Raw genomic sequence first — 25,998 nt, 5'->3', positions numbered from 1 at the left:
TTCCTGGGGAATGGTACTGAAGCCAAGACCAAAAGGGCGAGTCCACCAGGGAAAGAAAGGACAGGGTTCTAAGTAGAAGGCCTAACATATACGTTGAGGTCCACGGGAAACAGAGCAGAATACTCAAAGAAATGAAAGTAACTCACTGAGGCTAGAGTACAGAACGACACAAGAGGTGTGAGACTGGAGGCAGGCAGAATTCGGTCAAGGAAGGCCATGGAACTAAATTAAGGATTTGGACTCTAGATAAGGCAACAGCTGTAAGAAATTTCAATGTGACTGCAGTGTGGAAAGTGGGCTAAAGGGGAACAAGACCGGAGTCTGGGAAATTGGCTAGGAAGCAGACAAGCCATCCAGGCAGAGATCATGAAAATACCCCCAGGTTCCTGGCATGGGTACCTGGGTAGATAGTGGCACCACATTCACGGAGATATTTAAAAAAAAACAAACAAACAAACAAACAAAACACGAGTAGGAGCAGGTTTGGGGGAAGAGACGATGGGGGACAGCTGGATGCTGAAAGATTCTGGAGTTCCATACTATATCTTGTTTCTTATACAGTTTGCAATTACGTTGTTCCTTTACGTAAGACTTTTCTGCATTTAGTCATCATACATTTGCAGTTGTCAGTGATAAGTCACATAGTGATTTCAGGCAGAGAAAGCAAATCTGTTTTATACAATTTTCAACACCGACATGAGCAGTAAAAAGCAGCTGATACTGCATTCCTTCTACATGTTCTCAAAGGAGGAGGAGAAAACTGGAGCTTCAGGCTTGCAGTAAACTGGCTTTCTCCATGTAGGTGTGAAGTGGCCTATAGATCTGATAAACCGTCCATTCCATCCTTCTTTTACACCCAAACTGTTTCATCTCTGGGATCTGCTTTTATGGCCACTGACTGATACAAACTATATCCATATTCCTTTCATCTAGCCCAGAGCCAACACTTCTATGATAAAACCAATTTTTAAACAATCAGGTGTTGTATGAGAAGAGTCTGGGAACATTTGTGGACTTTTACTTAATTTTTCTTTTTACAATAAATTGCGTAACTTGCAAGTATAATGCAGAACCACTGTAGCCCTCGGCCTACTCACCACTGCTCTGCTGGGTGGAGTACAGAGTTCCCCAAAGTGACACATGAGTGTCATGCTCCTACTTCTGATGTCAGACATGAAAAGAAAAAAGGCAGGACTGCTGTATTTAGTCTGCTTGTGCAGAAGACACAGGAGACCTGACCGCTCTTCAGGACTCCCCAAATTATGCAGGATAAGGGAGTGGCCTGGCCAGGTTACTGTGAAATGGGCTCTGGATGTGGGTAAATCCCTCGCTGGGGCTAAAGGATGAGAAAAAGGAGAGCGGTGCTCTCTGCCGGGCAGTGGACCCCAGAGCCTGGGAACTAAAAACTTAATTTCATGGGTATACACCAGTTAGGGGTGATGGAGGATGAGCTGTCTCAATAATTCCTTATCAAGAACTCTTCACCAGGGCCAAGATTCTCCAGCAAGACCAGCCACATGGCAACTTTAAGCCCAAATAAAAGTTAGCACAACCCAAGGGAACCTGTAAGGAAACCGAGATCCGTCCATACAGCTCTGTAGCTGAAAGGGATGCAAATCCAAAATAGGCAGTGAACTACTTCCACACCTTCCAGCACCTCTGCCTATTCCTAACCACTGTACCCAATACTTTCTTCTCATCAAACAAATAGATGGTAAGTAATTCTGAACTTATATTTGAAGTGCCTGTGAACAGGAGACAGAAATATCAAGTGGGCAGTTGGATACAGGAGTGTGGAGCTTCGGACAAGTCTAAGTCAGAAATACAGATTTACTAGTTATTAGAATATGTAAGTGAAAGGAGGGCAGCAGATGAGACTTGTCAAAGTCGACAACCCATGTGGGAGGGGAGGGGAGGGGAGGGGAGGGGAGGGAAGAAAGAAAAGAAAAGAAAAGAAAAGAAAAGAAAAGAAAAGAAAAGAAACGTGTGGGAGGGAGATACCACTCTCCTTGGTTAATTTTAGGACTAAGTTAAGGTATATAAAAAAAAGCATTTGATTTCACTTCCCTACCTCAGTAAAATCTATTCTCTACTCTGGTCCCTCCTTCCCTCTATCAGTCTTTTTTCAGACTTTCTTTAAATTATACTTCTAACTGAAAACACCATCTCTCACAAGTACAAATTGGTAAAGAACCCAAAAATCAACCACCCTTGGCCTCAGAGGACACCTACACTTACTGTTCTGGAAACCTCTGCAAAGGCCAAAGGGATTTCTCTCAATGAAATATAGTTTATCTCTTTGACTAGTTCAAAGCAGACTGGCATTAAATCTCTCTTGGAGCAGTTAGGGTGGTTAAGTGTTTCGGTTTCAAAGGAATGCAGCCTGTAAGCAAAATTAACATCAGAAGAGGAAGCCAGATGTCAAACCATTGAGCAAAATGGTGGCCAATAATGAGAAACGAGCACTGCAACGTGGAGAATCCCCACACCAATAACCTCAAGGTAAATTTCAAAACGTTTCTGATACAAACTTTCATCCCTCATCTATGACCTATATTTTTTCCCCCCACCCACTACATCCTCTTTTATTATAAGTAACACAAAAGGAAAACACTTTTGAAATCAGAGTGAGACTTATACACCCCAGCCGCAACTTCAACAAGATATCATCGTGACTAAGTTCACATGACTCATAATTTTCCTGAATTATGCAATTCATAACAGTTCAATCGAAATCATCTTGGGTGTCCCATGGAGTACTTCAAAAGCCAGGATTCTAGTATGTATTTCTATCCTTCAAAGACTGTTGCCAAATCCCAATGACTCCTGATTTTGGGGTTGTGAGTTCAAGCATCATGTCGGGGGTAGAATTTACTTAAGAAAAGTAATACTGAGGTTACAGTAGCATTTATAGAATAAGTAGGCTACCATAAACCATGCTCTTTAACTATAAAACTATTCTTTGATCTTGAGCAGTTAAGCAACCAATCACATCCTAAGCCATCGAACACACACACACACACACACACAGTCATTCTTCAAAAGAAAGAATACCCACAAGGCATACATTTATCACTGTGACAACGGGACAACTCACTACACCTTCCTTAGATTCATCTTTTCCTGTTTTATTTTAAAAACTAAAACATGATCTCTCAGATTCCTTGCCACTCTACAGCCTCTAATCTCTCAGATTCCTTGCCACTCTACAGCCTCTAAGTGCCCCCGCCAGGAGTGTCCTTATTTTCCCTCTTCATCTACCTAAAGTCTGGGCTCTGACTATCACCTCCCTCAGGGAGCTTCCATAACCTTCCCAGGCCAGGTCGGGTGCCTCCTCGTGGTAACAATACTTGCCATGAGGCACTTGTATCAGTCTCCTCCATGTTGCTTTGGAACTGTCCGTTTGGACCTCTCTACACGACTAACGCGAAAGCTTCGTCAAGATGAACACTGTTCATCTTCCTATTGCCAGCGCCACACGTAATACTTGCATACGCTACGTGCTCTTCTAACATCTGGTGAATACATGGATAAGTCTACGCATTTTTCTGGCACTGGTGGTAGCCACATCACAAATACAAAGCACACCGTCCAACACACACACACACACACACACACACCTCTACGATCTGTAAATGTTGTAGAGGGTTCATCTAGAGAGTAAGGTTCTCCTCCACTCTGTGCGCACCCTTAGGATTCACATGCTACTGACTTTCCAGCTGTGAACACGAGCGTGTTAATAAAAGTGAAACAGCCGTGTTACACTGGTGAAAATATAATGTTAATGTCTCAAAACACCCGTTCTTTTTATCAACATTTATCCTTACGAAGGAGATCCTTACCCTATCCCTCCATCCTGACCACCCCTCCCTCAAAGTTCCCCTTCAGTCTGAACTGACTTATCACATCTCGGCCCTTCCTAACGAGCTCCCTTGTCGTTCATTAAACTACTCACCTGTAATCCATTGCAATTTGAGATAACCACAAAGCAGCTGTTCCAGTGAGGACACTCAACACCTTTAATACCCTCAGTCAATTACAATTTCTTCCCCTTAAATAAAAGAATTGCCAGGCAAACTAATGTGAAGGGTTTAATTAGCTATAAAGAAAGCCCACGTGGTGTCTCAGTCTTCACAACACCATATATGGAATCATGGTGGTATTTGGGGACCAATACAACTATGAAAAAATCAACCCTGCACACTGGGAAAATATACTAGGCTTCGTATGTAATTACTAATTAAACTGTCTTACATGTCAACTTTTGGAAGGTAAAAGACCCTAGGACATTGTAACTTTACACGAACTTCACATCTCTGAATATACGTCCATCCTGAAAATCCAGCCTCTTTAGAAAATCTAAATAAGAACTCTCTACTTTCTGGGCTCAAAACTGATCAAACTGGTCGTCTCTGAGGACTTCTTTGTTTTAAAATGGCAAGGAAGGCTTTCACGCAGCATCAAAAAGTCCACTTGGTAGGTTTAAGCGCCTCCTCCCAGCACCTCCAATAAGCTACAATTTAAATAAGTACCTGCTTAAAAGTCCGCAAAACACAACTTCAAGATTGAGCTCTCCGGTCTCCGCCTTCCAACCAGATTACTACTTTAAGTACCTCCTACAGCAGAAATTCTAGTTCATTTTGGAGAGCCAGGGAGAGCTGTGGGGCTCTGGGCCCTTCCCATCCTCCACCAAGTCCCGGTTTTCGTAGGAACCCCTTAGTAGGACAGGGACCTGCACCACATCTCCCTCCCCAAACACGAGCCAACACCCCCCCCCCCCGCCCCGTGCTTCCCTCTTTCCCGAACTAGTCCCCAAACACGAACTCAGGAGGCCGACCCCTCCCCGGGCCTCAGTCACCACAGGGGGCCCTTCCAGTATCCCTTTCCCATTCAGAAAGTCAAGCCGGTCCTCCTACTTTCCCTAAACTCCGAGGGCCACACCCCCTTCCTGCACTGAAAACTTAGGGACGCGCCACCGTCCTCCAACACCCCGCCCCCAAACACCTGAAAGATCCTGCTCCCCTGCTCTTCCCCGAAAGCAGCGCGCTCCAGGCGCCCGGCGCCTGTCTAAGCCAACTCTCCCGGGTCTTTACCGAGTCGCTGCGGGGAGCCGAAGCCCGGCCCGTCCGGAGGTCGCGGCGCCAGCACGAAAGGAACCACGCTGGTCAGGAAGAGGAGACACTGCCTCATGTTCCCGGCCCGGCCACCGGCTCCAGCTCTCTGGGCAGCCTTCGCCTGACGGGGGGGGCGCTCAGGACACCGCTCACATTGGGAGAGAAGGGAATCCGCCCGGCCCGGCCCCTCAAGACTCTGACTCCTCCCGCGCCGCCTACCGGAAGACTCTAGACCTCGGCTCCAGGTCCCCGGAAGTGCAGGAAGCGCTCGGAGAGGGCGGCTCAACCCGCTTCCGGCCGCCTCCGGCCCCCGCACCGCCCACAGCCGGAAGCCTGGCCCTGCGCGGCATGCCGGGAGGCCTTCGCTGGCCCCGCCCCGTGCTGGCGCCCCGCCCCCTCAGCGCCCGTCCGCCCTCCCGCTCCGTCTCCCCAGGGGCGCGGCCGGCGCCTACACGGCCCGACTCGACCCATCCGGGCCTCGCCTCTGTCCTCGGGTGACCGCCGCGAGGGAGGCGGGAGCTCGTGACTAGGCCCTCAGAGGCGCGTCGGGCCGCCTCCGTCGTCTGAGTCCCACGTCTGGTTAGGATCCCCGTTACGCTTTTCACTCCACGGCTGTAGAAAGCGCCCTGCGGCCCAGGGCCTACCGCGAGGGGCGCCTGGGCTGGGACGCCGGTTGGAGGCGGCCCAGCTTCTGACCCGGGAGAATCTCTGTCCACGCGCCAGGGTCCTGGGAGACCAGCCTCCCGGACGCAAGTGGGGTGTCCAGGCGGGCCGTCCGCGCCTAACGTGCGGCCACCGGCGGCGTCCCTCGTGATCAACAAGGCTTGGTGGCGGGAAATGAAAGGTAGCCTTCTGGACGCGAGTTTTCTCGTTGGCCCCGCTGTAGGTAGAGGGTCTGCAAGCTTTTACGGAAACTGGAATCCTAGCCCTAACTCCTCCACATCTGTGAGTACAGAAGCTAGAATCTTCCAGCCAACTTTCTAAAAAGTCAGTCCTGCTTGGTTCGTTTAGCTTAGATTGGAGAGTTCCCAAAGCAGTTTGTATCTTGTGTTGCAATCCTTCGCATAATTTTAGTAGTTGGGTGTTTATAGTATTGAAGAAAACATTCTAATAACATTTGATGCGTATTGCTATTTTGGTTCAACTAAAATTTATACAAGTAGGACATAACACATTTCCCACTTGAGAGTGAGTGGAACAGCCTTTTCTCCATTATGAAGTGATAACTTGTTGGGAATAGAATATAGCCTTGCTTGGTGAACTTTCAAGGCTGGCTCCTAATAAAATACACAAACGATGGTTTAAATTTAGGTTCATTGTGGTAGGGCCTTAGTAAAATCTCAGCATCTTTTCCAACCGTTGTTATCCATAGTCACTGGCTTTGTGCATTTTTGGTTTACCTCCCAACTGGTTCATCTGAGGTAGGCCTTCATTAAATAGAAACACTGATGGCGTGCCTAGTCAAAGGTAGGCAGAATTTTGCCTCTGCAAATTGTACCCGACTTAAGAAAAAATTGTATCTTGGGTGGCCGTCACTTGAGCATCCGACTTCGGCTAGGGTCATGGTCTCACGAGTCAAGAGTTCGAGTTGTGCATCGGGGCTCTCTGCTGTCAGAGCAGAGCCCACTTTGGATCTTCTGCCTCCCTCTCTCTCTCTGCCCTTCCCCTGCTTGTGTGCACTCTCCCAAAATAAAAATAAAACATTTTTTAAAAGTAAAAAAATTGTTTCCCAAAAAAATGTGACCATTGTGTACAATTTTTTTTTTTTCCTGAACACCTAGGCACCATACTCTCCAGCTTATAAACTTTATTTAGATCTTCATTTATATTCTTTTGGTGTCTTCCACGGCTCTACACTTGCTCATAGAAAACACTTAAGCTATGTTTCATAAATGCCATTTTTAATTTTTTTAGTGTTTATTTATTTTTGAAAGAGAGAGAGACACAGAGTGCAACCAGGGGAGGGGCAGAGAGAGAGGGAGACAAAGAATTCGAAGCAGGCTCCAGGCTCCAAGCTGTCAGCACAGAGCCCGAAGCGGGACTCAAACCCATAAACCGCAAGATCATGCCCTGAGCCGAAGTCAGATGCTTAAACAACTGAGCCACCCGGGCAGCCCTTTTTTTTAGGTAGGTTCCATGTCCAGTGTGGGGCTTGAACTCACAATCCAGGAGTCTTCTGCTTTACCAGCTATGCCTGCCCAGTGGCCCGGTAAAAGTGAAGCTCCTGGTCTACTTTCTTTTTCATATCCAGAAGTCCTAGATTTTCAGGAATTCGAAGCAATCTCTCCCGTTTACAAATCAGGACCCAAATTCCAATTTGATGTTTGTCTTTCATTTCTCATTGTCCATAAGATAAGTAAGTAAAATAAGATGAATGAGCACCACGTGGGGGAGGTAAAGAGAGGAACATGATAAGAGGGACATACTGGATAGGAAAACTAGGAGTCTGAGCCAGTTGTCTCCAAGCTTTTATTCTCTTATCCCAAAAAGAATTGATCAGGATGAAAGGATGAAATTTCCAGCATAATATAAACAACTTTTAAAATTGAATTTGGTAAAAGTCCTTCTTTCAGATTTACCCAATGGGATATAAATATCAGAGATCTGGTAGCTTCCATGGCCACTGGCCTCTCAGTAGCCCCCAGTGATCCCTGCTTCCTGATACGCACACTCTTGTATAGCCAACCCCCTTCAACACTGGGCCCAGAGTGGGTCTGTGTGACCAACAGCATACAGCAGAAGTGATGGTATTTCACTGCCAAGATTGTGAGAGACTGCGTCTTGCATCTGATGCGCTCACTTGGCTTGCTCACTCTCTCTTAGGTCAGACTTGCTGAAGATCCCCTTGGAAGTGAATTCTCCAGCCCTCGGCGAGCTATGAGGTGACCACAGTCCCTCAGCCCGACAGCTTGACAGCAACCTCTGGAGACCCTGAGGCAGAAACGCTGAACTAAGCCATTCCCTGATTCCTGACCCTCAGACACTTGGGGAGAGAATAAACATCGCTTTAAGCTCCTAAGGTAGGGGTCATTTGTTACACAGCCACTATTATCCACTTAAAAAAACTACAGCCAGGGGCACCGGGCCGGCTCAGTCTAGAGAGCACGTGACTCTTGATCTCAGGGTCATGAGTTCAAGCCCCACATTGGGCATAGGGCCTGCTTTTAAAAAAATACAGGAGCAGGTTGACTAGTATGATAGGAGACAATAGGTTTCACTAGGCAGAGAGGGAAAGATTAGAGCCTGAGGTCCGGGGGGGGGGGGGGGGGGGGGACACCCATTTTGGAATAATGCTGGGCGTGTCTGAACACAGCAAACCCCCTCAAGTTTCCTCTTAAGACTGTAAGACCCCACCTACTCCCCCTCAGGGTTCCCCTCAGGAGTTTGACAAAAGACCTAAGTGAGGCCATAGGCCACCCCTCGTTCAATGGACAGGAGCCAATCAGGAATGGACAAGCCAACACCCAGAGCTATCCGCCCAATAGGGTTAGGACCTGGGGAGGAACAAGGGGGACGGGGAGGTGGGCGCTGACGATAACCTTATAAAACAAGGACCCTTGTCTAGAGTCACAGGCATTCGCTTTCACAAGTCCCCTCTCTGTAAAGAGAGCTTTCCTACTATTCTCCCTTTCTAATCTTATACTCTAATAAACTTTTGCCCGCTGCTCATTCTGTGTCCACCTCTCCATTCTTCCAAGCGGCGAGACAACGAATCCTAGGGATTGTGGTAAAAAAATCCTGCAACACTAGGTTCCTTTCCTTAACACCAGAAGTGGTTCCTTTAATTTAGAATTCAATAAAGATAAGTAAAAGATACTTGAGATTCACTGATCTGCTATAAACTGAATTGTTTATAATTTATATACTTAATGCAAGTGAACTTGAGAATAAAATATAAAAAGTAATGGGGTGTCTGGGTGGCTCAGTCAATTGGGCGTCTGACTTCAGCTCAGGTTATGATCTCACTCATGATCTCACTGTTTTTGAGTTCGAGCCCCGCATGGGGCTCTGTGCTGACGGCTCGGAGCCTGGAGCCTGCTTCGGATTCTGTGTCTCTCTCTATCTCTGTCCCTCCCTCCCTCATGCTCTCTCTGTCAAAAATAACCATTAAAAAAAAAATGTTAAAATATAAAAAGTAAAATACTTACAAATACTAAATGCATATAGCCACATCTGGTTCTGGAGATAACTACCAAATCCACACAAGTGTTGGTAAGATCTTTTGTCTAAATGATCAGAGAGATAGCTGTTTGGTTCTAAATGAGTTGTGTTTTTTTTTTGTTTTTTTTTTTTTTACTTCTTCTGTCATCCTAGCTCTATTTCTCTTATTAGCCACTCTCTGTCCTAATCCCACCAGTACTTATAGATGAATAGTGCCTTCCTCACTCCATTTCTAAAATGCTAATTATTCCTACATCTGTACGCTTTTTTTTTTTTTTTTTGCCAGTGAACAAGTCTCTGTAAAGCTAGCACTTACTTCAAGAAACGTGAATCAATTCACAAATCTCCATCAGATAACAAACGCCATTCCTGGAACACGACTATATACAAAGTTATACACCAAGAATTCTAGATTCCAAGATTTCAGTTCAGAAATTTTAACCCATTGCAGGGTCTTTTAGAAAGAAACATGAAAAATATACCACGCATGGAGCAGAGCAGAATATTTGAGGATCCTCACTGATAAACAGATGATTCTTTTCTGGATTTTTTTAATGGGCAAAAAAAGAACCAGGCCTGATAGAAACTGGAATAATATTTCCCCCCAGGTTCAATGCGAGAAGAAAACAAATCATTTCATTGAAAATATTATTTCAAGGAGATTCATTTCTAAAATTTTAGTAACCATTTCTTTTTTCCTCCCTCCTCTCCCCGCCCCCCCCACACACTTTATTTTCATGACTTTTTATTAAAAAAATGTTTTAACATTTATTCATTTTTGAAAGACAGAGAGAGACAGAGTGCAAACTGGGGAGGGCCCGAGAGAGAGGGAGACAGAGAATCCAAAGCAGGCTCCAGGCTCTGAGCCGTCAGCAGAGAGCCCGACGTGGGGCTCGAACTCACAAACCGTGAGATAATGACCTGAGCTGAAGTCGGATGTTTAACCGACTGAGCCACCCAGGCACCCCTTATGACTTTTTCTTATTAGGACTCTTTATGACGGGATTATTTGTAGTGAATCACTGGACATTGTGAGCAGAGGTATCATACTGCCTATATATATATATATATCATATGCCATAAAAAAAAGGGAGCTATGGGGTGCCTGGGTGGCTCAGTAGATTAGGCGTCTGACTTCAGCTCAGGTCACGATCTCGCGGTCCGTGAGTTCGAGCCCCGCGTCGGGCTCTGGGCTGATGGCTCAGAGCCTGGAGCCTGCTTCCGATTCTGTGTCTCCCTCTCTCTCTACCCCTCCCCCGTTCATGCTCTGTCTCTCTGCCTCAAAAATAAATAAACGTTAAAAAAAAATTTTTTTTTTAAAGAAAAAAGGGAGCTGTGTTGGTTCTTTTTGTTCTTAAATCCCTTCTCTCTCCCTTGAGATCTCAGAGTAATTGAACCACATGAATAACTGAACACAGAGAGTAGATTGGATAAAGAGAAAAAATGGAAACTTGTGCTGGTTTGAAATTACCTCAGGTCTAAAGTGGCCATAAGTCATTACTCTTGGGTTGACAGGCCCCAGAGAGGAGGCTATCGCCAATTACCCTCCAGATCTTCAGTGGCCAGCGACCTTAATTGAAAACCTGTTCTATTTAGCACTTTTCAGAAAAACAGAACTCAGTTGTTGAATGTTTAAAATCCGGTAATTCTACTGGTATTTTTTTAAGGAGAATATCCCCAAAGGCAATGAAATCGCTGTCTCAAACACATATCCACACCCTCATGTTCACTGTAGCATTATTTACAATAGCCAAGGTACAGAAACAACCTAAGTATTCATGGGCAGAAGGCTGGATAAAGAAAATGTGGTATACACATACAATGGAATATTATTCAACCTTAAAAATGGAAATCCTACCATTTGCAACAACATGAATGAAACTGGAGGGCATCGTGCTAAGTGAAAGGAATCCAACACAGAAAGACAAATACTGTATATGTATAAAGCCACTCATACGTGGAATTTTTAAAAAGGCAAACTCAAAGAAGCAGAGAGTAGAATAGTAGTTGCCAGGGGCTGGGATGGGAGGGGTGGGAATGGGACATGTTGGTCAAAGGCACAGACTTTCAGGGTGCCTGGGTGACTCAGTCCATTGAGTGTCGGTCCAACTCTTGATTTTGGCTCAGGTCCTGATCTCAGTTTGTGAGACAGAGCCTTGTGTCGAGCTCTGCACTGACAGCATGGAGCCTGCTTGGGATTCTCTGTTTGCCTTTCCTCTGTTCACGTGTTCTGTCTCTCTCTCTCTCTCTCTCTCTCTCTCTCTCTCAAAATAAACAAACTTAAAAAAAAAGAAACAAACTTTCAGTTTCATTCATTTTTTTAAGGAAGGGACTCTTTTTCTTTTTCTTTTTCAATTTTTAATGTTTATTTTTAAGAGAGGGAGAGACAGACTGAGTGCGACCAGGAGAGGGGCAGAGAAAGAGGGAGATACAGAATCTGAAGCAGGATCCAGACTCTGAACTGTCAGCACAGAGCCTGACATGGGGCTCGATCCCATGAACTACAAGATCATGACCTGAGCCAAAGTCAGACACTTAACCGACTGAGCTACCCAGGTGCCCTCTTTTTTTTTCTCTTAATGTTTATTCATTTTTTGAGAGAGAGAGAGCATGAGTCGGGGAGGGGCCGAGAGAGGGACACCGAATCCGAAGCAGACTCCAGGCTGAGCCGTCAGCACAGAGCCCCACACGGGTCTCAGACCCACAAGTCCTGAGATCATGACCTGAATCGAAGTCGGAAGGTCAACCAGCTGAGCCACCCAGGTGCCTCGAACTTTCAGTTTTTAAATGAGTAAGTTCCAGGGCACCTGGGTGGCTCAGTCGGTTGAGCTTCCGACTTTGATTTAGGTCATGATCTCATGACTCGTGGGTTCGAGCCCCGCGTGGGGCTCTGTGCTGACGGCTCGGAGCCTGGAGCCTCCTTTGGATTCTGTGTCTCCCTCTCTCTGTGCCCCTCCCCCCCTCCACCCCGGTCTGTCTTTCAAAAATAAATAAACATTAAAAAACAAAATGAGTAAGTTCCGGGGGATCTAATATACAGTATGGTGACTAGTTAATACTGTATTGTATACTTGAAATTTGCTGAGAGTATGTGTTCTTCACCACACACACAAAAAATTAACTCTGTGAGGTAATAAACATGTTATTAGCTTGATTGTGGAAAGCATCTCACAACGTATAGGTATATCAAATCGTCATGTTGTACACCTTAAATACACAGTTTGTATTTGTTGATTATGCCTCAATAAAGCTGGGGTGAAAAATGGTACCAAAGAGACCGACATTCAACATTTGCCCTCAAAGGACTTCTATTTCAAAGATGAAAGGTACATAGAAACAAAAACACACACAATGTGATATTGGCCTAAAAACAATACTGGATTCAGGCAGTTTTTGCACGTCAATTCTTTAAAATAGAATGTTCACTTTGGAATAATTTTATTTATTTATTTTTTTAATTTTTTTTTAAACATTTTTTTTATTTATTTTTGAGACAGGGAGAGACAGAGCATGAACAGGGGAGGGTCAGAGAGAGGGAGACACAGAATCTGAAACAGGCTCCAGGCTCTGAGCTGTCAGCACAGAGCCCGACGCGGGGCCCGAACTCACGGACTGTGAGATCATGACCTGAGCCGAAGTCGGCCACTTAACCGACTGAGCCACCCAGGCGCCCCTGGAATAATTTTAGATTTACAGAAAATTTACAAAGTTTGCACACAGTTCCCACATACTCATCACTCCGCTTCCCCTAATGTTCACATCTTACATAATCATAGTATATTTGTCAAAACTAAAAAATTAACATCGGATTTCACAATTTTAAGGACAATGTATCTTTTTATGGCCTTTCAAAATAGTGATCAAACACATAAAATTTACCATTAGTGACATTCAGTACATTCAGTATTTGTACAACCATCACCACTATCTGGTTCGAGAACATTTTAATCACCCCAAAGAGAAATTCACACCCACACTGTCCATTACCCCCACCTCCCAGCCCCTAGCAAGCACTAATTAGATCACACAGTTTAGCACTAATGTTCTTTTTCTGTTTCCCAGTCCAACTCAGGGTACCACACTGCATTTAGCTAAAAAGTTAACTTTTTTTTTTTCAGTTTATTTATTTTTTAGTAATCCCTGCACACAAGGTGGGGCTCAAACTCAAGACCCTGAGATCAAGAGTCGAACGCTCTTCTGACTGGGCCAGCCAGTTGCCTCAACTACATTAACTTTTTACTCTTTCTTTTCATTAATGTTTGTTTATTTTTGAGAGAGAATAAGACAGACTTCAAGCAGGGGAGGGGCAGAGAGGGAGACACAGAATCCGAACCAGGCTCCAGGCTCAGAGCTGTCAGCACTGAGCCTGACATGGGTCTCGAACTCCCAAACTATGAGATCATGACCCAAGCCAAAATCAGACACTCAACCGACTGAGCCACCCAGGAGCCCCAACTTTATACTCTTTAGATTTCATAAAGTTGTTTCAAAATATTTCATTCTGTAGGGAAGCACTAGTTGAGGTTGCTTAATTGGTGTCCAAGGTAATTGTCCGGCGGGATCCCTCACTACCTCCCCTCTGTACTGGTCTAACAGCTTCTGAAGTGACTTTCTTGCCTCTGGTTGTCCTCCACCAACACCTCTACTGGTCTAGGGAGCACTGGCTTAATGTCTTCTCATGGCATGTTTCTTGCTTCTTTTATCGTCAATATTTGCTTTAACCTGTCTTGTTGTCTACTGATATTTTACTTTTCTTCACCAGAGCAAAATTCCTAAGGCAAGGATCCTGCTGCCTTCCATAGCAAGTAACACTGCTGTGCATAAGGAATTCAACAGTATTTATTCAATAACTATCAGTAAGTTATCTGACAGCTAGATATCCCACAATTTCCCATTTTTAATCAAATAAATGAGACCATTTTAATGCTTGGAGTGGGTAGAATCGTATCATCTCCAAAAGATAGGTTCAAGTCCTAACCTTCGGTATTTGCAAATGTGACCTTACTTGGTAATAACGTCTTTGCAGATTTAATCAAGCTGAGAGTTGGTGTTCCTGGATTGCGATGGGCCCTAAATCCAAGGACTAGTGTGCATATGAAAGAGAAGCCCCCCCCCCACACACCCCATGTAATGATGTTGAGGCAAAAGTTGAAGTAGGGGCACCTGGCTGGCTCAGTCGGTGCGATTCTTGAGCTCAGGGTTATGAGCTTGAGCCCCAGGATGGGCATAGAGTTTACATTTTTTTTTTTTAACATTTATTTATTTGAGAGAAACAGAGCATGAGCGGGGGAGGGGCAGAAAGAGAGGAAGACACAGAATCTTCCTGAAGCAGGCTCCAGGCTCTGATCTGTCAGCATAGAGCCCGACACAGGGTTCGAACTCATGGACCGGGAGATCATGACCTGAGCTGAGGTCGGATGCTTCACTGAGCCACCCAGGCATCCCAAGTTTACTTTAAAAAAAAAAAAAAAAGAACAAGAACAAGAACAAGTTGGAGTAATGCAGCCACAAGCCAAGAATGACCAAGGGTTGCCCACAACTACCAGAAGCCAGGAAGAGGGAGGCAAGACTCTCTCCTAGAGCCTTCAGAGGCAGAATGGCCCCGCTGACAACTTTGATTTTTGGACTTCTGACCTACAGGACTGTGAGAGAATAAACTTCTTCTGTTTGAAGCCACTGGGTTTATGATAATGTGTTACACAGACCTCACAGACCCATAAGCTCATGGCAAACACCAGGGGGTTTCTTCCCCCTTTGCCTTTTCTTCTGAAATTCCTCTTGCCCAGAACATAGTTCTAGCTATCAAAAACCTAACCACACTTCAGTGGCCAACTTAAGCTATTGTTGTAGATTCCAGGTCTCTGGGACCAGTTTTTCGCACTTGTCACCTTTTGAAGATTCCAGGGTAATGGAAAAAGAGTAGGCAGAGAACAGTTAACCAGCAGAGTTTAGGAGACAATTAAAAAAAATTTTTTTTTTAATATTTATTTTTGAGAGAGAGAGAGAGAGAGACAGAGACAGCATGAGCAGGGGAGGGGCAGAGAGAGAGGGAGACACAGAATCCGAAACAGGCTCCAGGCTCTGAGCTGTCAGCACTGAGCCCGACGCAGGGCTCGAACGGACTGACAGTGAGATCATGACCTGAGCCAAAGTCGGAGCCTTAACCGACTGAGCCACCCGGGTGCCCCATGGAGACAATTTTTACTGCACCCTGAGGATTAGTCAATCCCCTAATCCAAACCCAACTAAGTGAAGCTTTGAGGCGGATTTAATAAATTTCAACAGTATCCAGCACTTTCCCCAGGTTCTTCCAAATGCTATGTCGTTGCGACAGCAACCCTCCTAGCAAAGGGGGCAGAAGGACCAATGCGGACTGGTCCAGGAGCTACATCTCATCCTTTATTATACCATAATTGCTAAGTTTCTGCTCTGTTCTTTGAGGATTTCATTGTGGCTTAGAAAGGAGGGCATGGACTTTGCAGCCACACAGCCTGGACTTGAACACTTGGCAATTACTTTGACAAGTTACCTCGTGTTTAAAATAGGGAGTGAAGAGTACCAACCTTGTAGGGATTTAATGAGAGGCTGATGTTGTCAGGTAGCAATATGGGAAAATAACTGTAGCATTTTGTTTTTTATTTTTTTTTAATTGTAATGTTTTCATTTATATTTGAGAGAGAGGCATAGAGTACGAGTGGGAAGGGGGCAGAGAGGGAGACACAGAATCGGAAGCAGGCTCCAGGCTCTGAGCTGTCAGCACAGAGCCAGACGCGGGGCCGAATTCAGGATGGTGAGATCATGACCTGAGCCGAAGTCGGTGCTTAACCAACTGAGCCACCCGGCGCCCCATAACTGTAGCATTTAAAGCAATTTGTTGGAGCAGCAGAATGATAAAAGGAAAAATAGAAAAACCACACATTTTGCAAATATTCGGTCTTCCAAAGCCCTTCTGATGGAGGATGATGATGTCAGGTAGCCAGCAGAGAAGAGAATAGTTTACATTTTCTTCTCCTCCCTTCTCCTCCAGGCTCCTAAATTTTAATATGAAAGCTGTAGTGATTTAATCGCTATTCTTCAACTGATTCCATTCTCTCTGAGAAGCCCTGAAGCCAGGTCACACGCTAGGCATGGACCCAAGCTCTTTGCTTCTGTTCACAGTTGGGGAAAAACTCTCCGTGTCCTGGCCCCCATACACTGTTCAGAGAAAACACGTTTATTGGGCATGGGGACTGACTCCACTTAAGGAACCTTAGTTCACGAATCTGTTCCCAGAAAATAAAGTAACTGGTTAACAGTCTTGAAGGATGTGTTCTTTGCTTTTGGGCAAATTCCAGTTTCTTCTTGCTTGAGGTTGAACAATAAAATCCCCAAGAAACTCCCACGTTTTTGACCTAGCCCAGCGATTTAACCTCTGCGCCCACTTGCCAAGCCTCCGATGGAGTAGCTGTGTGCCTGGCCTCCTGCCCCTTCTCCCCCTCTGCCCTGCCTGCTGGCAGAGAGCCTGTCTTGAGTCACACGTAAGATAACCGAGGCATCGGGCTGCAGGAGGCTGAGAGCAGAGCAGCAAAGCTGGAGGCAAGTGCACCCTGAACCGAGCGTCGGGATCTTCGGGGAGTGCTTTTTACACTTTTGAAATAGCTCAGGGGTTTTCGGGAAACAGGTTGGCTGGAGGCCCGAGGAGTGCAACCCCATCCACAGTTGGTGCTCAGTAAGTTTATTAAAGAAACAAATTGAGGCTTGGGGAGTCCTGGCAGATAAGGAATGAGCCCATCGTTTTTATACAAAAGCGGATCTTTTACCCATAATGTGGTTTAGGAGGAAGAAGTGACAGAGCTGGGGTTATCTGTGCTCCAGACTCCTTTGCTCTAAGGGGGTGGCACTCCGGTTGTAGCTGATGGGAATGGCGTCCGTAGTTGGGCAGTGGGCAGCGTACCTAGCTGACCGCGGCATTGCTGCAGGGAGCCATGAGGTCGGGGTCTAGGATCTTGATCAATGAGATCTGCTTATAAAAATATCCTAGAATCTAGGCAACAGAAGGAAGCACTCTCACTTCCATGCTGTTCAGGTTATACATGAAAACCAGGGACACCTGCTGATCTGACCTGCATGGTCACCATGCAGTCCTGTGCTTTGCTTCAGAGGGACAGGTCACGCTGAAGAGCCAGAACATAACAGAGCTGCCTGGGGGGTGGGTGTGGGGGGACGTTACCATTTATTTATTGGCTTACTCTGTACAGTACAGATCAGACAAGTAAGTTGACGCTGCGGCTTATTGTTGGTATCACGCACAGCCCTTGATGCTTCGTCGATATGACAATCTAACTATGTATTGACTTATATTCTGCCTGGTTCTAGAAATAATTTCGAAGCAGACATCCATTAAAGATGCCACAGAGCCTAGCTGGCTCAGTGAGTAGAGCATGTGACCCTTGATCTCAGGGTTGAGTTGGAGCCCCATGTTGGGTGTGGAGATTACTCTAAAAAAAAAAAAAAAATCTTAAAAAAAAAAAAAAAAAAACAAAACTCCAGTTAGTGACATAGACATAAACTTTAAATATACAAAAGAATGCAGTTGTTATCCGGTCTGGTGATGCTGTTTTCAGCCACAGCACTCTATCCCCCAAAGGAATCTTTTGCAGAAACAATGCAAATACCTATTTTATGTAGATCAAAGCAGGGTTTGAAATACTCCTGGAACATCGTCATAGTGTTTCTGAACTTTCCAGAAAGAAGTTCAGAGATTTTCTCAAAGTCCCCAGCAAGTTAATAGCAGGAATGATGGCCCAGGCCTCTCTGATCTCCAATTTGGGGCTCTGTCCACTTCAACGGTGGTTAACCCTTTAGACAACTCCTAAAACGGGGCCCCAGCTGAGACAGGCTAGTTTTTGATTGCTGGCTGACAGAGGAGTGTGCAGTCCAACAGTAGATAGTGACAGGAACGTCCACGCAGCACAATATATACAAAAAGAACAGCTGGACCACCAGTTATTCACCAGTTTTCACCTCCAATGTGCCTCAAAAACAGGGCAGTCAAACCCCTAAGGCAAAATTCAAGTGAGTTTTGGGAGACTTGAGAGGATACAATGTTCCCTTTTACCGTAGGAGCTCTTAGCTCCTGGAGATGCAGGGGCATACTTGCTCTTGAGATTCTTTAAGGAAAGAAAGATAAAGAGGGCAGCCTAATTTGGGTTTGTGATCTCTCTTACTGTGGTTTAAGCTTTGAAGAATTGAGGAGGAAGTGATTAGCATCCCATTTCTACTTTAGAAGTGACATCTCCCTGGAGCTATCAGGAACTTTTCTTCACTTTGAATTGAGTTAGCAACGGGGTCTCTTCTAGCTTTCCTTCAAAGAAACAAGGTTTTGAAGGATGAATAGGAACTTGCTAGGCAGAAAAGGAAAGGACACGCTAGGTATAGGGAGCAGTACTGATAAGGACCCACAAGCACGACTCTAGATGTGCCACACTGACACAGCACAAGTTCTAGATTTCTTGCCAGAAAAGCTGAACCTGAATCTAATGCAGCCTCTTGAGCTAACCTCCACTTATAGGAGATATGGATGGGGGATAGAGAAACCAGCTACATAAAACCCCAAGGAAGCAAAAGACAAATCTAAAATGGGAGGCAGTCTAAAGGAACCTACCCCTGCTTCTGCAACAAGCCCACGTCCCCACCCAAAGAAAGAGGCACGCTCTAGATTAAGAGATGTGAAACGCCACAAATGCAACATGTGGTCCTTCTCTGAACCCAGATTCCAACAAATCACTAAAAATAGATTCTTGAGGCAACTGAGGCAGTAGGACTACGAACTGTATAGACGTTGCCAAAGAATGAATGTGATTTTGTTAGGTGTGAAAATGGCCATTATTATCGAAGACATTGTATTTCTTAGGAGATGTACACTGAATTATGGAGTAAAAAATACATAATGCCTGTTATTTGCTTTAAAATACTTCAGCCAAGAGCAATAATTTCATGATAAAGAATTAGGGCAGAACCATACCGTGGCATGAAACACAGTACATTATGGAAACATCTCCCAAGTTCTATCACTGCCTGATCCCTTGTTTTGTTCACCTGGCAGAAGGGCTGGGATCTCAAAATCAGGTATCTATTGCATGCACGATGCATAAATTTTCTCTTCTGATCCTCTAACAACCCTTTGAAGCATTATCCCCGGTTCACATTTGAAGTGACTTGCCCAAGGTCACAAGATTCGAATCCAGAGCCATCTCACTTCACCCGCCTAACAAGCACCCGTGGGATTTGTCAGACATCCAGGAACTCTTCTGGCAGGTGGCAAAACGGACGGTAGCCAGCATCCTGAGCCTACTTTCCCACACTTCCGTAGGCTGCACTCGCATCCCATTCCTAAACTCTGACATTTGTTAGCACACCGCACCCATTTCATTCACCGATGAGTATGTTGAGCCGCTACGTGGGGGCAGGAACGGTGTTTTGGCGTGTTGGTGTTCCGTGCATTCATGACACACATCTCCTCACTTGAGAGGTGAAGCCAGCCCTTAGAGATTTTCAAATCTGTTACCAAACACAGGATTGGAAATGTACTAGGTGAGCAACAAAGACTTGAACATCATTTCTCCAGCCTTCTCATTATTTGATCTATTAGAAACTTAAGCAAAACGTGCAGAGCTCACTTTGGGGTATGTCACCCTGTAAGAAACCCTTGTGGTTTGGTCTGAAATAGCCTTTTCATCTTTTCTACAGCCCTGCACCCTAAAGGCACGTGAAATATGTGAACACAATACTAAATGACTGCATATTACTGCTTCTATTAGATCTTTTTTTAAAGTTTATTTATTTTGAGAGAGACAGAGCGAGATGGGGAGGGGCAGAGAGAGAGAGGGGAAGAGAAGGAATCCCAAGCAGGCTCCGTGTGGCCAGTGCAGAGCCCGATGCAGGGCTCGAACTCACGAAACTGAGAGATCACGACCTGGGCCAAAACCAAGAGCCAAACACTTAACTGACCGAGCCACCCAGGCGCCCCCATTCGGTCTCCTAAAAGTCTCACTCGTATTGTACTTTTGCTTTAAAATCAACAATTTAGGAGCAGGAGGGATTGGTGAATAAAAATAGAGGAAGGAATTCAAGTGCTCTAGCTTGTGATAGGAATATTGGGCCCTCAGTTTGACCCCGAGACTCACAGAACCATTAGCTCACAAGATGCCCTAACAAGTTCCTGGGCCCCCTGCCTCAAGATTGAGGCCAATCTCCCATCAACACTGATTTCCCGTTAATACCGAATGTAGACCTCTGGCCTCATACCAGCCAGATCCCTAATCTCTTTATCTAAGACTTTAAGGATCAAGTCTACTAACTCATCGCCTCAGCATCTTGTCAAATCACAAAACCTGCTTGATCAGGGTAAGAGTAAACTTGTGTTTTTACTCTTAATACAAAATCATTGATATGGGCAATGAAAGGACAGAGGCAATTATCCAGAGGGCCTCTGGTGCTCTTGTGCACATACAACCCAATCAATTTCAGCGGCTGAAAGGAAGACCCTCTCCTTCATTAGCTTCACAATGTGCTGCTCTACCCAGAACCCTTTAACTTTACTCCCCTGCTGTGAAACTCACTGGATCTTTACTTTGGCTTTAAATAACTGTTCAAACTTCCTTAAAGCAGTAGTTCTAGAAGTACCAAGTCCTGGCCAGCATCAGCATCACCTGGGAACTTGTTACAAAGGCACATTAAGGGCACTACCCCACACCTCCTAAATCAAAACCTGTTTTAGCAAGCCCTCCAAGTACTCCTGATGTGCTAACATTTGATAGTTATGGCCTGGAGGCACCATCAATCACTCACCAGTTAACTCTTGAGAGACAGAGGCATTTCTTCTTGGCTTGTTCTCTGGGTCTCGATTCTTCTTATTTTAACACAATGACCTCTCCCCATTTTATTCCATCAGAGAATGCTAATTAGAAGCAAAACTATAGCTTCATTTTTTTTTTTTATAACTTTGCATTCCCAAGTTACACCGTCATTTTCTTTTTGTGTCTGCGTCCTTGAAAATCTAGGGCAATAGGTCTATTCAAAGTGTGGTCGATTTTCTTATCCGCAAGCCTTTTCACTTTGTTGGAGCTTTCCAACTCTGAAATTAGACTTCTTTTCCACCTGTGTTCCACAGGCATCTATTCCAAATCCTTTACACTTGGAAATGCTAACACAAAGAGGCTCACGGGCAGAACAGGGGGTCTATCTTTGTCACAGGGAAGAAAGCTGATGAGGAGAGATGGGACTCTACAGCTATGGAGTGAAAGTTCCCAGCTCTAGTGCCCAGTAGTCCTTGGCTCCTAGCAGGCTCTCCGTTAGTGAAGGGATGGGTGGATGACGGACGAACGAACGAACCAAACAACCAACGAAGGAAGACGTAAGTTAGACCTTAAGCTTCCAGGCCGCCACTGTTTCCGCTAGGTCACCGGCCCTCAGGTTCTGCAGTTGTGGGAAGAGGCAAGTCTAGCCTGGGAGAGTTAACAATCTGGTCCCGTTCAGAGCGCCAACTCTCAAGTGGTGGCGCTGCAGAGTCGGAGAATGCCAAGTCTTCAGAAATCCTTCCAGTGACGGGGCACCTGGGTGGCTCAGTCAGTTAAGCATCCGACTCTTGATTTCTGCTTTGGTCCTATCTCACGGCTCGTGGGTTCGAGTTCCGGTGGAGCCTGCTTGGGATTCTCTCACCCCTCCCGCTCTCGTGCTCTCTCTCAAAAATAAACCAAAAAAAAAAGAAAAAGAAAAACCTTTCCAGTGAATCCGAGTTCCAGAATAGCTGAAAGAACAGCGTATGTCGAGGGGCAATGGCTGCAACACACAGCCTTGTCTGAAGACCCTCAGGTCTAAGAGGGAGAAAGAGCGCTCACCAAGTCCAGATGGTAAAAAACCTGGTGATGGGAGCTCAAAATGAGAAACTAGAGGTCAAGTCTCCCTCAGGGGCCTGACTGATTCAAGTCAGCTGGTGTGGAATGAATGGCAGGTAGCTTCACAACACACGCTCACTCTCAGTATACACATCCACCCACACTCAGAAATAACGTTAACCGGAGCCTCACTAAGAGGGCTTAATTCCTCTATGTGACCGCAGTGGAAGCCCTCTAGGGCTTCCTTAGGCAGCCCTTAGGCTGCCCTCTAAGTTCAATTTCAGCTGGCTTTAAACAAACCTCCTCTAGTTTTCACCAGTGACATCTAGGAAGCAACAGAAGACTCACGGAAAGAACAATGAGGACTTTTGTACAGGCAAGTATCTATCAATAACCACAACACGGTGCTTCTAAATAGCCTAGATGACCATGAAAGCTACCCTCAGTCAGGGGCACATATCACAAGCAAGAGCAAAGCAAATGCCCTAGCGAACTAGAGCACCAAACCAGCCCCCCACAGCCCAGCATGGCAAACAACGAGCCTACAGCGGATGGCTTTATGTCTGAATTAGCAAGGAAATTACGAAATCTGTAGTTCGAGTTGTAGTACTTCACCCTTTTGATAAGCAGGAGTAAGATCTCCAGATATTCCTGAAACAGATGTATTCCAGCTCACACAAAAGAATTTAAGAGCCTAGGGTAGTGAGGCCTACTGTACTTTTTTTTTTTTTTTTTTTTTACTCCAGGCTCAACCCTGAGTTTAAGTGCGATGAATAATTCCAATCGCATGAAAGCCCTTAAAAAACCTCTTTGCTAGTTGGGTAAATCCTAACTCTGCCCTGTTTCCAGGGTTTAAGTACTGCCTTGGTAGTCTTAGGCCAAGGCTGGGATTACGTTGCAGAAAGTGTCGGAGAGGAAAGATAAAAGAATTAATCTTTACACAATCCTTCAAGCAATGTGAAATAAAAACACCACTTTCAAAAGTGGGAGTCTCCCCTTTTTTCTAAAGGGCATTAATGGACTCATTGCTCAGCACATTCCTAAGCAGAAAAGTGTTGCCAAGATCAAAATGCTGTAAGCGGAAAGGCCCCAACCATTAAAAATGGATATTATTCACTACGGTAAAATTATCAACGCACAGTCCTAGAACATGGATTGCAAAGAAACTTTAAGATCACCCAGAAGAAATGGTTTCCAAACTCATTTGAACTCAATTTTACATGACACTACTCACAGAAACTGACTTTACAAACTATTACCTTTATTAACATGCCATATATTTTCCACGCTATTTTTTTGATGTAAGCTTTACACCCAACACGGGGCTTGAACTCACCACCCCGAGACCAAGTCACACACTCTACCGACTGAGCCAGCCAGGTGCCTCGATTCTTCATCCTGTTAAAAACTAACCAAAAAAAGCTGGCAGCGACCCATTAAGTTTCTACAACCCATCATCTGGTATCTGGTTTTAGCCTAAAATTGGGAAAAGTACTGATTGGCTGTCACTGCTTCCATCTCCGCCAAAAAAGGGGGCGGGGCGCAACGTACCACAGGATCTAGGAGTACCAGCTTGAAAGCAGCCTACTCACGTTCAAACCCTGATGCTACTACCCGTCCTTAGCTTCTGTGCTTCAACTTTCTCCTCCTTTTAGAGGAGTCCTTTCAGACAAATCTAACCCCCAGATTTTATTGGGAGTTATATTTGTGAAGATGCTTAAAAAGACAGGACCTGTCGAGATGGGAAAGTCGGGCCTCAATATGTTGGCCCAAGACCGCACACAGCAATACGAGTGGAAGCCTGGGCCAGCGGACTGGCAGCCCAAAGCACCGAGCATGACTAACACGGACTGTTATTCAACGGGAAGCATACGCAGTAAACCACAGATATGACAAAAAAAATGCTTGGCAACGAATGTTATTTCCTTACTTTCTAAAGGTTGTCAGAGGGCTCACACCTTTAAAAAAAAAAAAACTAGAGAAGCATAAATTAAAGCCTTCGTTTTCTAAATCTGAGTGACCAAAAGAATTGAGTAATTTTCACTGAAAATCCTTTTCAATTTAGCCAGTAGAGAATTACGGAGAATTTGGTTATTTGCATCTGGTTCTTTTGTCTAGTTCCAAGCCAAACGTTCGTTAGTTGCTGGGCCCTCAGCTAAGTCAGTTGGTCTGTTTGGACTCCGTACGTTTCAAACTGTAGCACCTGTGGCAGGGGACTAGTGGCACAGAAACGAACTTGGTATAGCATCTGAGTTCAAACTCCAGGCCTGCCATTTAATAGACACACAATTTTTGATAATTTCCCCCCACCCTGATCAGATGCCCTATCAGTCAAGGGGAAATTTACTTGGCAGGGCATTTGAGAGGATTAAATATGAATGGGCAGAGCACATGATCAGACACCACAATCCATTCAATCAGTACTGGTTCCCGGTCAGTAAAACAAAAGGGCTGGACCACTTATGGATATGCTCAAGGTGTTATAATTTTAAATGGAAGAGGAGGAAATCTTCGCTTTGTTCTCTGGGTATTTATTATTATTACTTATTCCCTTCAGGCATTAGTTCTAAAGGCATATAGTCATTTGCAAGTGAAATGTAGATAAGCAGTAAATGGCAAGACGGCTTCAAACTGGATTTCATGATGATGATCTTCACATCTTCAGGTACCAGGTTCCCTAAGCACCTGCTGAATGGATCACAAAAAGTTAACTGTGGTTTATATAAGTACTTAGTTGCAATGTCCTCAAAACTCAATAGTAATACACAAGATATACATACATGGTAACTGTCCACTTGCAAAGCTCATTAAATACAAATCAGAGAAGGGAAGAGGATAGATGTAGGTCAGAATAAAACCTAGAGCGTAACTGCCTTAATCAGATTTTAAAGTGAAAATCTTCCTGAACTATGAAGAAGGATGAAGTTAGGTGTTAATTTTAATATATTCAGATGACACTCACCTATAATCAGTCCGAATAAAATCAGGCTCACAATTTGACAAAAACAGTCCCATGGCATGCCTGTAATAGACCCTCAAATGTTTCTGAACGTTTGGCTTTTTAAAATAAGTGACTACATTTAAAAATAAGTGCATTTAAAAATAAGTGACAATTATGATTTTCTCAAATTATTTTTACTACTAGAAATTTTACACATCTTTAAATGGTCTTTCTAGTGTTTTTCATGATTTTAAAAAACAAAAATAACAGTCTCTACTGATAATTAAGTTTGATATACATGAGTGTATTCTACCAATCCTGCCCCCAATCAAAAAGTAGTTTTTCTTTTCCAATCTAAAATCAACAAACCATAGCTCACTGCACTGTATGTTGAATAGAAATCCCCAATGCTCGTCAATGTTAGAATGCAATCCCAATTATTTTACTAAAACCTAAATGACATTTAAAAAAAACACTCTGCTAATTAACTTCGAACTACAAAGCAGGTGACATTTAACATTTCTGATGTCTGAAAGTAATTTAAAAAGTTTAAGTTGAAGCCTATCACCCTTTCCTCCACCAGACACTTTATTCATGTATTTTTCCCCTGAAGAAAGGTGTTTTCTCTCCTACTAGGTTCTCAGCAAAGATCTACAAAAATCCTCTACATCTAGTGCAAGAAGTCCCCGAATCAGAGGATTAAAAGGAGATAACACAGGCTGGACTCTTTGCAAGATGCCGATTTCTGCTAAAGCAAGGACATATTTATTTAAATTTGAGACTAAACACTGAGAATAATCTGCTTTTTAAGAAGGAAGGCTACTTTGGTAAACTCGGTGATTACTCAGAACTTACCAGTACTTGTTACAATGTGATGATTCTTTCTTCTAATTCACAACGTTTTTTC

The 25,998-nt window shown here is 44.6% G+C and overlaps 1 protein-coding gene and 1 long non-coding RNA gene across 3 annotated transcripts in view; one reads left to right on the top strand and one right to left on the bottom strand.

Moving 5' to 3' along the window:
- The window catches only part of ADAM17 (ADAM metallopeptidase domain 17), a 52,856-nt gene extending 47,534 nt beyond the window's left edge, over window positions 1-5,322 (bottom strand). Inside the window, exon 1 of the mRNA XM_042982528.1 lies at window positions 5,094-5,322. Coding sequence (XP_042838462.1) covers window positions 5,094-5,190 — 97 coding nt within the window. The 5' untranslated portion in view covers window positions 5,191-5,322. The remainder of the gene's footprint in view (window positions 1-5,093) is intronic.
- Window positions 5,323-5,503: 181 nt separating this feature from the next.
- LOC122237444 lies at window positions 5,504-25,782 on the top strand. 2 transcript variants are annotated; one of them, XR_006216035.1, is made up of 3 exons: window positions 5,504-5,958; window positions 7,938-8,134; window positions 25,728-25,782. It is a non-coding gene; the product is annotated as an uncharacterized LOC122237444 (long non-coding RNA). The 2 variants fall into 2 exon arrangements; XR_006216034.1 differs by lacking the exon at window positions 25,728-25,782 and having other exon boundaries at window positions 5,504-6,059; window positions 7,938-8,133.
- The last annotated feature ends 216 nt before the right edge of the window (window positions 25,783-25,998 follow it).

Source organism: Panthera tigris, chromosome A3 (assembly GCF_018350195.1).
Source record: "Panthera tigris isolate Pti1 chromosome A3, P.tigris_Pti1_mat1.1, whole genome shotgun sequence".
In the NCBI taxonomy this organism is placed as follows: domain Eukaryota; kingdom Metazoa; phylum Chordata; class Mammalia; order Carnivora; family Felidae; genus Panthera; species Panthera tigris.
Note: the sequence above shows the minus strand (reverse complement) of the source record. Positions and strands in the feature narration are given on the sequence as shown.